The 15,734-nt window shown below is 29.6% G+C and overlaps 2 protein-coding genes across 2 annotated transcripts in view; both read left to right on the top strand.

Annotated features, from left to right (window-relative positions):
• Positions 1-782: 782 nt before the first annotated feature.
• LOC119682503 (CDP-diacylglycerol--glycerol-3-phosphate 3-phosphatidyltransferase, mitochondrial) lies at positions 783-2,713 on the top strand. Its single transcript, XM_038095961.1, has 4 exons — positions 783-1,717; positions 1,782-1,990; positions 2,055-2,221; positions 2,336-2,713. The coding sequence occupies exons 1-4, from the start codon at positions 859-861 to the stop codon at positions 2,586-2,588; spliced, it is 1,488 nt and encodes a 495-aa protein (XP_037951889.1). The 5' UTR covers positions 783-858; the 3' UTR covers positions 2,589-2,713.
• Positions 2,714-9,832: 7,119 nt separating this feature from the next.
• The window catches only part of LOC119683119, a 62,390-nt gene continuing 56,488 nt past the window's right edge, over positions 9,833-15,734 (top strand). The window contains exon 1 of the mRNA XM_038096731.1: positions 9,833-10,450. Coding sequence (XP_037952659.1) covers positions 9,898-10,450 — 553 coding nt within the window. The 5' untranslated portion in view covers positions 9,833-9,897. The remainder of the gene's footprint in view (positions 10,451-15,734) is intronic.

The raw sequence follows: 15,734 nt of genomic DNA, 5'->3' as shown, positions 1-15,734 counted from the left end.
ATTTACCCTGCTCGAAATTCTGGTAAATACCAACATTCGCTGCCATACTGATCTAATTTAATATTTCCCTCAATTTACCATCAATTTACTCGAGCTCGCATACGGCCTAAATAAAAATATATGTATATGTAAATATATACATATTATTCAATTAACAAAAAAGAGTTGCGTTTGATATTTTTTGCCTTAAATGAGGTGATTTACATGAAAGCTCTTTGTGTGGTAACTTATCCTGATTAGTTGTCATAATGAGCAAAACTGACTTAATGAGATCAATGGAACATGACTATGCAGTTGTTTCGAGTATTGCCAAATACCCATCATCAGTGGTCAAATAATTCTTGTATTTAATTATTCGTAAATAATTATAATTATATGTTTATATATTTTAATGATTTTAAAAGGTTTTAAAGTCACTTTAAGCGCGTTTACAAGCAATAATTTAAAGTTTGAAGGTGTTTTAAATGTATTATCATATATAATAACTAATATATTACTTTGACTTTTAATTCATATTTTTAACAAATTTATCTTAAGCAATTTTTGAGTTCACGTAAAAATATGCTCTTAATATATAAAATTTAAAAATTTTTTATTCCACAAAAATACCTATTATTGGTCATATTGGGAATTTTCACTTTAGTGCTATAGGGTGACAATGCAAAAGAAAGGAAATTATAATCTGTCAACTGTCAAAAACAGTTGATTTTTATTATTGTCACGCGTGAATTTAAAATGCAAAATAATGCCATTAGTGAAAGTTATTTAATTAAATACTTTAAATTAAAAAATTAATAAACAAAAGCATCGTCCAGCATAAATTATAAAAATAAAATTTGAATAACAGTTATTTGTAAAATGACAACATTTCTGCGTCGCTTTTTCACGCATTTTGCTGAAGAATTGACGCCAACTGACTTAATTGGTTACTTGCAACAAACGCAACAAAAAATTGGATTAAATCATTTCACAGGCACTTCAGGCATTGAGAGTTTGTCATGGTTACACCAGGTTTCACCGTGTTTTGCGTTGCGCGGTGAGCAAATAAAAATTATACATGAACCAAAGCATTTCTACGATACATTAGTTGAACGCAGTGCCGCTGCACGTGAACGCATAGTACTTGCCAGTCTCTATTTAGGAACCGGACAGTTGGAAAATGCTTTTGTGCAAACGTTACGGCAAAGTTTACAACAACAAACAGCATTACAGGTAAATGTTTTGCTTGATTTTACGCGTGGCACGCGTGGAGAAACTAATTCCAAAACAATGTTGCTGCCATTAGTGCGAGACTTTGGTGAACAAGTTCAACTCTCGCTCTACCATACACCGGACTTGCGTGGCATGACAAAACGTCTTGCGCCGCCACGTTGGAATGAATTGCTGGGCTTACAACACATGAAAGTTTATTTGTTCGATGATGCTGTGATTATATCAGGAGCCAATTTGTCCAACGATTATTTTACAAATCGTCAGGATCGTTATATATTGATTGAGGACAAGCCGTTGGCAGATTTTTACGCACAATTCATAAAACGAGTGCAGGAGTTCAGCTTGGCTGTTCGACAAGATGCCGAAGTCGGTTTACATCGTTATTGGAAAATTTTGCCATATGAAGGCACAAAGGAGGAATTCGTTCGGAGTGCTAAGCAACGTATAACAGATTTTATGCAAGATGTTTACAAGCAGCAGCAAACACGGCTAGAAGTAAACACAGGTAAGAGAATTTCATTTTAGAAAAATTTTTAAATAATTTAAAAAAAAATTAAATTATTTTCTAGATGCGGACACCTGGATATTTCCACTGATTGAAATGGGACAAATTGGCATACATCATGACAGTATTGTCACTAAGCGTTTATTGTCTAACTGTATAAGTGGGTCACGTTTAAAATTAGCGACGGGATACTTTAATTTAACACAAGAATACATGGACACAATAACAAATAATTGCCTCGCACAATGTAGCATACTAATGGCACATCCCAATGTAAGCAAAACTTGATTTAGGTTGTTATTTAAAAACGTAAAAGTTATTTGTTTTTATCTATTAGGCTAATGGCTTTCAAGGTGCCAAAGGACCAGCTGGTGGCATACCCGCTGCCTATACTTTAATAGCAAAAAGTTTCTATGAGAATTTAGTGCGCCGCAAACAGAACCACCGTGTTAATTTCTTTGAATACGAAAAGGAAGGTTGGACATATCACGCAAAAGGTTTATGGTACGTAAAACTACTAATATGAACTGAGTGCCATAGTGCTAAACTAGCTATTTTCTTTTTTATCTCTCTAGTATTAATTAAAGTAATTTTTTATTTTATTCTGCTCGATTATAGGTATTATCTACCGGAGTCAACATTACCAAATTTAACATTAATTGGTTCCTCGAATTTTGGTGAACGCTCTGTTAACCGCGACTTAGAAACACAGGTCTGTTTAGTTACCAACAATACCGGCTTAAGTAATCGTTTGCAAGCTGAAGCGGATCGTTTGTTTGCCTTGTCGAAAACCGCCGAACGGGAAATTGTTTTGCGGCCGATACCACGTTGGGTGCAAGCTGTAGTTAAAATTTTCCGAAACTTCTTTTAAATGCATACACAAATGTGTGACGTGTTGGGGACAACACCTTTCCTGAAACTTTCACTTAGTCTCATTACTTGTTACCAAATTTTGTAATTTTTATATGACATTATATTTATGGACCTCAGACAGTACATTTAACTGTTTTAAACCGCGTATATAAATACCTCAAATATTTTTGTGTATTTAGGATATACAATCCACGATTCTCTTTATATTGTTTTAATTAAAAATGTATATTTTATTTTCATTAGTAAATTATTAAGTTCTTGTTTAAATATTAAAATCCTATTAGGTATATTTATATAGTCAAGAAAAAGTAAGAATATGGTGATCAAAGTTCAAATTTATTTTGTTTATTGTAACAACAATGTATAAGCAAATTGCATGCAATAAAAATAATTTTACTTTTTAAAATTATTAAAATATTTTTTTATTTATTTATTTGAAAATATATTTCTGCATTTGATATAATTGATTATTATATCTTATATTTTCATCAAAGATGTACTCCCTGTTCGCTGGTTTGGTGTTGTGGTTGTAGGTTATAAGGATCCTGAATAAGAAAAAAAGCTCATTTGGTATATGAACTTAAAGGATTGAGTGATGGCTTTATTATAACGTAGAATAAGACATTGTGAATGCCATAGGTTTGGTGAGTTGTATTTAAGAAGATTGAATCTAACTAATTATAGGGACGAGAAACCCTACTGATTTAGTTGAACAAATGTATGAATTAAAATAAATTCGTTAAAGATTTTGTTATTCGGATATATGCCAAATCAAACACAGATATACGTGATAAGTTTATTATATAATTTGAAACGATGAAACTTTTTACTAATATATAAATACCACAAGTCCAATTTATATACAGTACAAAGTGATTTTTTACGTATCTTGAACAAATGAATTACTTCTCCAAAATACTTGTACTTTGAAAGAGCATACCCTGTACCTAAACATATAATTATTACGTTAGATTCGTCAGACCTATATTGCCTTGTAAATAAAACAGCATCTTAACATTTAAGTTAAATGATGTTTGTTGCTTCGAAATATTTTATAAATTAAATAAGCATTAAACAGAAAATGTGGCAACTCTATATTAATTAAGGAATTGAACTGAAATGCAACTGGTTCTTATTTTTCCGCATGTTTTCAGTTTAGTACAATTAATCGAATGCAATATTTTCCATAATGTAGACGAATCAGCTGATGTTTTACAAGACAACTAAGTCAACCTTAAACCAATGCAATATCGAATCTCATCACTTACTTGCTGCTACACCGACCAAACTTTAGCAAGTTTTGTTTGTTCCAATGCAAATACACATTATTTTCAAATTTAGTCAAAAAAAAAAAATTTGTGGTTGTGAAAATGTGTGCATTTATACAAAAATCTTGCCAAAATTTAGTTATAGACAGCGCGTCTATGATGGTTTAATTGTAACATACTCATATTAAGTAATTCGTATAGACAAAAGCAAATTGCAGAAGCCCATATGGTTTCTGAATCGAACGCAACATATATTTCGTAAAAAAAGTTGAAGTTTATATTCTAATCTTATTTTTAATTATACGTCTCTGTAATACCATATTTTCACTGTCTCATTAACTCTTAAGGATAATTTACTATACAAAGAGCTTCCATTTCAATGACCTCATTAAAAATAAATCATTTTATCACCAATTGGAATTTCGTATTGTTATATGTTTTATATGTAAAATGTAAACAAACAATTTCCATCACATGCATTATGTCAATGAAAACGACTAAATCTTATTTTATTAACATAAGTAGTTTTACATGCAAAAATATAATAGGTCTGCTCCACGAGCTACTCGCATTAACTTTGAGTAACACTGTGTATGCACAAGTGCGTTCCACCCACGGTTGCCACTTGAAAATTTTTTCCTGTACCAAAATTGGTTTAAAAAGGTACCATTTCTGTAAAAAAAGGTCCAAAATTTTTTTGGACCTTTTTGTTTTCTCGTTCTGTGTTTTTCATAGTGTTATAAATGAACAAAATATAAAATAGTGCAAAGTTGCATTTATAAAAAATTAATTGGAAATATCCACAATAAAATTGGGTCGTCAAAAATGTACCAGTTTTTGAACATGAGTACCAAACGAAAAAAAAAAAAAAAAGTACCAATTTTGGTACTAAGTACCATAAGTGGCAACCGTGGTTCCACCAGCAAATTTTCGAGTAAATGAGTGCATCTGAGAGAACGTAACACTCCCGTCGAAATTTGAAAATGCTACGCAGACTTTACTCGTACATTTTATTTCAAGTAAAATTTGTGTTGATATGTAAATCAGCTGTTTTAGTTTGAATTTAAACTTGTGTATTGTTTATTTACAAGGCACTGGTCTTCTCACCAGACTTTACACAAAGCTGTTCCATACCGTGGAACAGACCTAATATAACGCGATTATCTAAAATATATTTAAGCAATTATCTAACATTTCCCTAAATATTTTAAAGTAATTAAAATCTTATGTGTTGGTAACTATGTTTGGAATTCAATATAATCGTTTCATGTTTAAATTGTTCCAAAATATTCTCGCTCTCTCCTCCATATAAGATACACAGGTGTTGCCAATAGTTGAAATTTTAAAAACAACAATCAATTTAAGAAACTACAATGATATCAAATTTAATATATAATTAATATTATTGTATTATATTTAAATATTAAATTTTTAAACAAAATATTGTATTTAATTTGTTTATTTGATACTCTCAATTACATTCAAAAAAAAAAACAAAGAAAATAATTACGCGTGAATTTGAGTATAACAAGTTTCGCTTTACTACAAAAAAGTGAGATCATTTCGTTCGCTGCTTTCGTCGCGAGTAGGTGATTCGATTTTGACGCGGTTGGTGGTTTACTCATTGTTGTTCGTATTTTGATAACGGTAACGCGCCGGCGTAAGTCATTTTTTATCCAAGTTCGGTTTGTTTATAAACATTTTGTGTAATAAAAATGTTTGATTAAAAATCCGCATTAATGTTTTCCATTGCGAAACTTGTGTGTTTAAAGTTATCGTTGTATTTACGTGTGTGATTTTTTTTTGTGGAAAAAGACAGAATTTTTGTTTACGAAAGATATAAACGAAATTTCTTGTTTTTGTTTGGATTTCCTTTAATTTTCGCAATGTTAACGAAATAAAAAAAAAATTTCCATAATAAAATAAGTGGAAAGTGCTTTAATTGTTTAATAATTTTACGGTAAATAAATTTTTAACCAAAACAATAACAAAAATTTGAAGTTCATTGTTTTTTTATGGGTTTTTTTTGTTGACTGTGTTTATATTTCAACCGATAAACAACAACAAAAACAGTGTAAGAATTCTTTTGTATAAGAATTCTGTGTAATGTAATAAAAAGTGAAACAAAAACACTGGAAATTAGATCGGAAATTAATAATTATATATAAAATCTTAAAAGGTGTGGAATTTAAAGTGTTTTGTTTTTATTAAAAAAAAATTATATTTCTATTTAGTTATATTTTAATAATTAAAATTAGAAAAATTATTATTAAACGCTTATAATTTAAACTGCTTTTCTATTCACATTACGTGGTGAATTTTTTTATATGAGGTGAATTAGAATGACGAAAATTACTGTTATTTTTCATGATTGTTGCTCTAAAGAACTGAACTTTAACATTCTAATAGAAAGTGCCCCCTAAGTATTTTTGTTATGAATTGAAATGAAAACAAATGAGACCTCAACCTATATGTTTTAAAATTGTCTGATTTTTATTTGGATCAGATAGAAATTGTTAGTGCAATAATTTTTTAATATTAGATGAACCTCATTCAACATTCTTTCGAAAATGTTAGTACAAATCTTCCATTTAGTTAGGATAGATTAGCGGCACAAAAAATCTGACACGGTTGCAGTGCTCTCACTTGGTTAGGTGTAAGTACCATATTTCCGATGTCCGAAAGTTTTTGAATGACCTTATACTATATTCTTATATTCTTAGATGAAATTTTAATAAATTATAAACAATATTTTTGTTAAAGAATTATAATAAATAAAAATAAATTCTGTTTCAATGTAGATATACAAATTTAGAGATATTTAAATCTTCTATTTACATTTCTTTGCTTCTACTAGAATCAGTTGTCTAGTACAAAGAGCTGCCGTAACATTATCGATACAGTAGGTAGACTAAAAACTTTCCAAAGTTTCTACCATTTCGTTAAATCTATTTAAGGTTAGGTTTAAGACTCAAGGATTTGGTATGTATATGATTTTACCAATTCTATTTATTTTAAATATATTTGTTTATGTCTACAATTAACATTTGCTTCAAACGTTTTTACAATTTTTATGGGTTTTGTATCCATTTGCTTTACATTTTTTTACAATTTTCATTTGCTTTAAATGTTTTTCTAAATAAAATAGGTTAAGTATCCAGTAAACGACAGTTTTACTTAAATATGATTTGTTTTCATTCAAATTGTTAATCGATTTGCTTTGTATATAGTTTAGAGAAATAACACCACTTTTTCTATTTGAGTTGTAAATATAAAAAAAAAGTGCTGATTTGGCCCCTGCTAATCCCTGTCCCTAAAGCTACTTGTTTTACTAGAAAGACGAATGGCTTCAGAGCATAGATCTGTTTGCCCTTAAAACAACTTTGTTTCTTGATATATGGTGCTTCTTGTTATATTATTCTTTTTTCTATAATTTCCTTTTTAAGATTTGTAGTGCTGTTAGCTAGCACTTTCACTTTTGATATTGTATGACAGTAATAAAATCGTTATCTATATCCAAGTTAAATGTTGAAAATTCCATCAATAATAACACAACAGATGTTCTTGTTGCTATTATTGATTTAGAAAATTAATTTCAGTATTTACGTCTGGAAAGTAATAGATCTATCTACAAAATCACTAAAATAAAAAACCGAAGTTTGTATGTAATTCTACTTCTTATTTTAATTATTGATATATAGACGTTTGCTACCAGACATATGGTCCGTTGACATAGAATTTTCATTGTTCACAATTTCTAGTACCATAACTGGTAGAATATTTTTTTCCGGACCTATTCTATTTGCTCCGCCTTCAGGTAATTTTTGGTTTTGGCATGTCGTCTTTTTGAACGTTACATTTTAAAGTTGCGTGACATATTACATCATAGGGCTTCCTTAAAGTTGCGAAAGCGATAATATTTCTTTCTTTTAATTTAATTATTGATGTTCTCTTCTTATCATAGTAATTCTTCGTTTCTTCAACTTATTAATATAATACGTACTTGGTAGAACTCTGTATTTTGCGTTTAATATAAATTTGGTCAACATGTTTCCGATCTATAAGGGAGTTTCAATTTTACACAGGCATCTTAAATAAGGATTTTTAATTGCTATTCCATTAATCATATAAGTTTTTAAAGTCGACCTGTGTTTTTTGAATTGTGCCTCTTTCATCTTTACTAGAACACAGAAGGAGGTTGTAACGAGGACTCTCTATTTAAACTCATACTGAAATAATAGAATATAACATAAAAAAATATTAATAGTTTTATTAGTCTTAAATATATAATGTCTTCATAAGCCTAGTAAAACTGGTAGGTGCTTTATAATTTCTTTACGGAGTACAGTAACCGTCTCTATAACGCGGTAGATTAGTTCCGCGTTATAGAAAAACGTCTTATTCCTGTACACTCCGTGTAAACACGTGCACAGGTATGCGAAGCTAATTATGAACTGTACAAAACCCCGCGTTATATGGGGGAATGCCTGTGTTATACAGGGGACTAAAACCGCGTAATCAGAAAACGCGTTATAAGGATACCCCGTTATAGGGAGAGATTACTGTATACATCTATATTCTGCTTTATTATTCAATTTAAATTTATTATTAAAGATTATTAAATTATTATTACATACTATCCTTTACTAAATCGTAGTTAATATATTTTTTGTGAATATAAAAACTTATTTTGTTAATTAATATTCTTTTAGCTTTCCACGGCGAAGTAATTTATCTTCTGCTATGCAATTAATATCAAAATTGACTAATTGTAGTCCATTCATCTTATGGACTACTACTGACTTTCTTGTTGCACTCAATTTTGTTTTAATTTACGAAATTAAAAATGCAAATTAATTATTCATTAAAAATGTAAATCCAAAAAATTATTCCACTAAATACTGGCATATTTTTTCTGATATTGAAGAGGAGAGAACTTATTATGATTCATATTTTTGCGTTTTTTTGAGTGAAAATTCCGAATTATGATGGAAATAAACTGTAATTTGCTGCATACATCTTTAAGATATTTTAAACCACATTGTCAACATATGCGATAAAATACTGACTTTCCTTAGAAAGTCCTTTCGAGGCAACACAAATAAAATTTTATTACTGGCGCTTAGCCGCTATGAATTGTCTGACATATGTTAACGTTCATGAATTTGATGGAAGGGAGTGATGAAGACCTATAAATGTTTACATTTATGATGTAAATAAAAATTCCGTTAGGTGATTAAAAAAAATTTCCTCAATGACATGTGTGAAATATGATGATGATCTTAAAATAAATAGGGTTTTAAAGATTGAAATAGGTTTTCATAGGCTCACTAAATATTTTAGTATGTCAAAAAGTTAGACAATGATTTTATTACTTTCTATAAATAATATTTAGTAATTTCATTTATATTTCTATATATGTATATACATTTCTCATATCTTCAATAATTTATGTGTATTACACACCCTCGTAATTCCATTTTAATACCTAATAATCTCTTGTAATTTTATTATTTTTCTTTGCAGTTGATTTTACTCTGACGCGTAAAATTGATGACTGGAGCTCTCCTCTTATATGTGTCAATTATGATATGACAGTTAACGATCGGGGGCAGTAATATTTCAAGTTGTGCCGGATCCGCAGTGTGTTGCGTGAGTCAAAGTGTTATTCGGTTATTAGTGAGAAGCAGTCGATTAACGTTGCGAATTTATTCAATTTAAAAGAAAAAAGTGCGCGCTCCGCAGCAATTACGAATATTTTTAACTACGTTTACAAGCATTTCAACAGATATAAAATACAAATAAACTCCATATACCAACCAGTATATACTCAATATATATGTATATATATATTAAATCCAAATATGTATATCTTTTCATGTTTCGCCAATTAAATTTAATTCACTTATAAGCAATAAAATTTAAAAAAAGAATTGTGAAGAAAAAAAAATTAATTTGTTACAGTGATCGCAATTGTTTCTTAAGTTTAAAATAAAAATATCTCTCAATGAAAAGTGATGTAAAAATTTAAAAATAAAAATGTTGATTACGAATATTAGTTTTTCTAAAACTGCACCTTGGAGCGCACGGCAACGATCGAATTTAACAGCAATAACAACAGAAATATTTCCAACATTAGCAGCGACAAGATCAGCAAGATCAGCAAGAGCGGCAGCTGAAACGTCATTACTACATACTACATTCTGTTGTCCACAATGTCACAATTATAAAGATAATATGACCTTCCAATTAATTTACCAATCTATAAAGTGCAAAATGTCAAATTCATTTTTACGTGACCATGCGAAAATGTTTAATTGCTTAAGTAGATCGGCGCTACTGCTCTCTAGTTTCCATATGTGCATTTTACTAGTTTGCTGTGCTGTGATGTCCGGTGCAGTGTCAGTGAACGCCGCTGCCATAAATCACAAACAGCATCATAACGGTGCACGTCTCTTTTCTTGGAATAATCTTTCCGAAAATAATGAGGCTTTTAATTCTGATTCCAACGACAACGGATATGTTTTGAATGCTGATCCCAAGTTCAGTGCGGAATCGTCGATTGCAGCAACGGACTCAAAACCAAATACAGGTAAGTTGAACTTATTATTATACATATATTTATATACAGATAGTAAGCTAATTAATTAGTAATTCCTTATTTAATTTATCTATTCTGAAAATCAAAAAAAAAACTTTTCCAAGTTGCAAATATATAAATGTGGCTTATCTTTTATATACAGTGGCTTAGATAAGGGGTATTAAGATATAGATTGCTCTCCTTAACAATACGTATATGATCTACAAATAATACACTGCCAGAAAAAATATTACCCTCTGTATTCCCTCTGGCTACACCACTATTCATAACCAGAACGAAATCTAGTGAAACATTTTCTTTCGAACCATTGGCATAACTAATTTTTCCCTTAATGGATGACTACTGATTAGGCATTAACTGTAATAAAAATTGCACAATCTTTCTCCTAACTGTCAGCGAAAAAGAAAGCATAGACTTAGTTGGGAGATATAGGTGTATACTTCATATTCTTTAAATATAGTTTAAGCGTTGTTAATATATTTTATTTTTTGATTTGAGAAAGTTATATGAAATAGCGAATAATAAAAAGAATTTTATGTGAGAAATCTATTTTTAGGTATACGTATGTGATCTACAAATAACACACTGCCACAAACAATTTCACCTACTATATCCCCCCTGGACTTACACCACTATTCATATCCAGAATAAAAACTAGTGAATCATTTTAGTGAATAGTAAATAGTTTTTTTTATGAGCGAAACACATTTTTTTTCTCTCCTAAACTCAATAAACTCATCTAAATATTTATTAGATGTGAGTCGATCTTATACTCGCCCAGTAACCTTCTCCAACCAGGCTGAGCTAGTTTTCCAGTTCTTCGGTTTTCAGGTCTTCAGTGAGTTCCTGTCACCAAATAAGTCACCTCTTATCGTTATAAGTTGTTAAATATCTTCTGTCACACAACAAAACAACATAAGGGAATTATTAGATGTAAGAAACAGTGTCATATTTATTGCATTTCAATGTCAATCAAACAGAAAAATATCGAATATTTACCCAATTAATATATTGTGCTTTTTCTTATTTGAGAATAAATGTCGGAGGTAGATAGGTGGGTGAAGCAGAAATAAGTCGGATTTTACTTACTTAACTAGAATGCTATTTTGATTGCGTAAAACGAAATTTTAGGCAGATTTCCATGTTGGGGATGTTGTAAAGTGAGTTGCAGAATGAGATCTTCATTTACTTTAACCATAATCTGGAAAAGTCTAGACACAAAAAATGTTCTGGTGTCTTCTGTTCGAGCATTGGCGCACATGATCTGCAAGAATTTATATAGTATGGTTCCAACCTAACTACTCATTTATGTCGTCCTATAACTCAGTGTCTTTGAAAAATTATATTATTATTATAGATACTTCTAACTTGTTCTTATAGATTTGGAGTATGTATATTGCTCTTAAGTATTTAAGTGAGTGATGACTAGAGATTTCAACCTATTAAAGTTTTTATATGAAAAGAGCGTCTTTTAAACTACCGCTAACTATCTTGAACACTTCTAGTCATATTATAAAACTGTCTGTTGAGAGAACTTAAAACTTCGTTAGTCGGTACGTACCGTATGAACTTTAGCGAACTTAAGCCAAGGAGAAATGCATAACCAACCACACCTGTGTATTTCAGTTTGACATAAGTTCTTACGGTATGTACCGACTAACTGAGCCTTTAACATACTATATACGAAAATTTGAAACTAGGTACTAGCAATATTCCACAATTAAAAGAAATATTCGTTTATGAGAGATGTGCTTTGCTCATTTCAATCTAATGTACGTTAATTTACAACCGCTCTAGCGGTAGAGTGGCGGTACCAAGCGTTTAGTACTGCTACTATGTATCGGTTATCGGTAAGAGTACAGCAGGGTCTTTTTTAATTGGGTGGGTTTTTTTAAATATAACGGCACTCAGCTAATAATTGTCAACTAATATTATCTCTATATTAAGCGTTCTTCTGTATGTATATCTTTGCAGACAGTACTAATGTAATTATTTTATATATATATATATATTATATATAATATATTACAAAAAATGAGTTAATATTAATAATAATCTTTTTCAATTTTTGTTGTACAAAATATTTTAAATAAAAAAAATCTTTAATATTTAATATTTTTAATTAGTAACGCCGACATTTTGAAATTTTTTTCACCTCTTCCTCCGGGCGGGTTAGTTTAACAATTCTGCAACTAGAAAGAAGAAAAAGACGTCAAAAAACTTCGAAGTACTGGTGACACTAAATATAAATAAAAAATTTTTAAATTTTATACATTTTGTTTTATTTACTATTTGGTTCCCTAAATATAAATAAACTCGTGAACTAAAATAATATCTACAAAAAATTTTATATAATTATTAGTGGAAAATTATTTATTTGCTTAGCACTTTGATTTCTTTTCCTCAAGTAAATAAATATAATTTATCTCTTAGGTAAAAATTTGTACAAAATATTTACACAGTTTACAATGTAAACTGACATTTTGTTTGTGTTCTGATTGTCGTGATCGATGTTGTTGGATCATGAAGTGACCATGAACTTGTATCTGAAGTAAATTAAAATAATTTGAAAAAAATTATTTACATGTACTTTTAACTAACACATGAGGTTTCCTCAAAGTATTCGTGATATGTATCTTAAAAATTACACATTTTCTCAGAATAAAGTGTAGATATACGAGTAGCTCATCAAGGCATACAAGGTTTATGTACAATTGTCCAAAATTACAAATGACATCATTTTTTAGAAGTAAACATCATAAAGACAAAGCACAAGAAGTATTCTTGAACTAACTATCCCTGCACTTGTGCACGAAATATTCATTCACTGAAGTAATTTGATACCCAAAAATCATAAATAAAAAAGTATTAAATGCTAAGACATAAATAAAAATAAAATTAAAAATAATAACAGGAAAATGAAAAAGTAAAACAATATTTCAGACCCGAGCTGTTTTGTAAAAGTGATCATCCTCATTATATTTCAATCACATGCATTAATGGTGCGCCTGCGCATTGTGTGCATATTAAGACAATGCCGCGCCCGCCAGTTCATGAATGGCATGAACCTGTCCCTGTTCTATGCAATCAAAACGGGTCTTCCATTGGTTCGTTCTGATGACTACAAACGCAAAGTATATCCGTTCCATACTCTCATTGTGTAATTTTTTTTTTGTGTGAAGTTGATTATTATTTTTGTTATTGCTTTGATGGATTTGCGACAAAATTTTAAGTATACACTTCCTTTGAAAGAGGCTATGTACATGGTTCTTCATAGTAAGAGCACTTGAACCACTTGCAGCCACTTTTCCATATCGTATACGAGGCCAACGCGGTAAAGTGGAGTTTGTCAGCACATTATCCATTTTTTTTTAAATTAATGAAAGGGTAAAATAAAAAATATTTATCAAAATTCATTGCTTTCTTGTTAACTTATGTAAAAGTGTGGCCATATGCCAGAGACTTAAGATAACTCTGGCAGTTTACATATAAAACCATATTCCATAATCCGATTATTTATCTTCAATAAAAAATGAAAGCACAGTTTTATAAAGTGAAAAGAATTGCTGTAACAATTTTGAGAATTCAGGTTTTCTAAAAGTTCTATGATTCAAGAATTTTCACAAAATGTAAATACGGCTTTAATACTTTCACTAGATTTCATTTTATTTCATTGTAAATGTCTAACTGTTAAAGAAACTAAAAATTATATTTATTTGTAGTTGCGATTAAAAAAAATTGTGCAGAAATGATATTGTAGATGATATAAGATTTTACTCATAAAAATTAGGGCTATTTAGAACCATTATACCTAACCCGCTTCATTTTAATGAAGTCCAAGACCGTCTAGGTTTTAAATCCACATACCCTCCTTGACCTTGTGCGGCTGTGATTCAACTCATTTTTCATGGGAAGTCGCCTTCTTTGAATTAAACTGAATCAATAACTGAATCATTGTGGTTTTAAAAAGATTTGTCAGTGCAAATTTTAGATAAACCAGATTTTGAACCGAACCAAGGGTTCTGATCATAAAATCACTGATCTCAACAACTTTAGAAATGTATAAGAATCACAGTTTAGATTCTAGTAAATGAACTTTCTTGGCTCTAATTCTATTTTCACATAATATTTTGTAAGTTTTAAGTTCATATGTTTAAAACATCTATTTTTATTTATCTATTTATATCTTTTTATATTTAAGACAACTAAAATTACTAGATGGTTCGCTGAACGGGAATTAAAAAATGGACTTTAGTTGTAAAAACGTGTTTATATTGATTTGGAATTATTGTTATTTATTTAAAACAATTTTTTTTATTTTATTTTTGGACCGTCTTAATTACTAGATGGTTAATAGTTCACTAAATGAAAATGAAAAAATTTATATCAGTAGTAAAAATGTCTTTATTTTGTTTTTGATCCTGATTTTATTATTCACTTTTTTAAACAATTTTATTTATAAAAAACAATTTAGAAATATAAATAATATATTACAATTGCAACAAAATAATTTTATTATATAAAATTAACAATGACTTGGCATTAAACTTTCAGTTCGCTTTATTGTTAGGTATAATCTACTTCAACTTCAATAAGTTATTGAAACGATACTCTCATTGATGGACGATTCCATCTCTGTACTGAAATCCAATCTCTATTGTCTCAACATTTAGTGAAAATGGTTTTTCATCAAAGAATTTTTTGAGTTGTGATAAGACTTAGAAAAAAGAGAGAGCTATAAGTATGGGGAGTAGACTAATTGTTGTGTGTGCAACAGTTGTAATTTAATTGAGGTGTATTGTATGTATTATATTAGGGATATTCATTCTGTATTGTAAAGTCATTACAAGGTCCACAGATTGTGCGAGATTGCAATATACAACACCAAAATACACGTACAGTTTCTTGCAATTGCTTGCAATCTTGCTATACCTAAACGCATGTATATATGCTTGCAACGAAACAAAAAAGGAAAAAAACAGCTGGTTTGATATCTGTTGCTCATCTGTTCTCATGCGGATGTGGTATGTTGTTCTCGGACTCGTACAATTTAATATAGCATGTTTGCATTTCGTGCATGTTGCAATGACTTTGCAAGACAGTGTGAATACCCCTATTGTAAACTAACAATACATTATGAAAAATTCTTAAACTGAACCTTACAAAATATAGTATAAAACTTACATACTCACATAGATTACTGGTGATAGATTACTGACAAATGTTGATAATTTTAATTTATATACTTTAATAAGGATTCTCTTCAAATAAATCA

Source organism: Teleopsis dalmanni, chromosome 2 (assembly GCF_002237135.1).
Source record: "Teleopsis dalmanni isolate 2A chromosome 2, ASM223713v2, whole genome shotgun sequence".
In the NCBI taxonomy this organism is placed as follows: Eukaryota; Metazoa; Arthropoda; class Insecta; order Diptera; family Diopsidae; genus Teleopsis; species Teleopsis dalmanni.
Note: the sequence above shows the minus strand (reverse complement) of the source record. Positions and strands in the feature narration are given on the sequence as shown.

Excerpts from the sequence above, each read along its gene's own strand:
- LOC119682503 (XM_038095961.1), top strand. The coding sequence starts at position 859 with ATGACAACATTTCTGCGTCGCTTTTTCACGCATTTTGCTGAAGAATTG. Across the intron at positions 1,991-2,054 it reads TACTAATGGCACATCCCAAT|GCTAATGGCTTTCAAGGTGC; the intron begins GTAAGCAAAACT and ends TTTATCTATTAG. Across the intron at positions 2,222-2,335 it reads TATCACGCAAAAGGTTTATG|GTATTATCTACCGGAGTCAA; the intron begins GTACGTAAAACT and ends GCTCGATTATAG.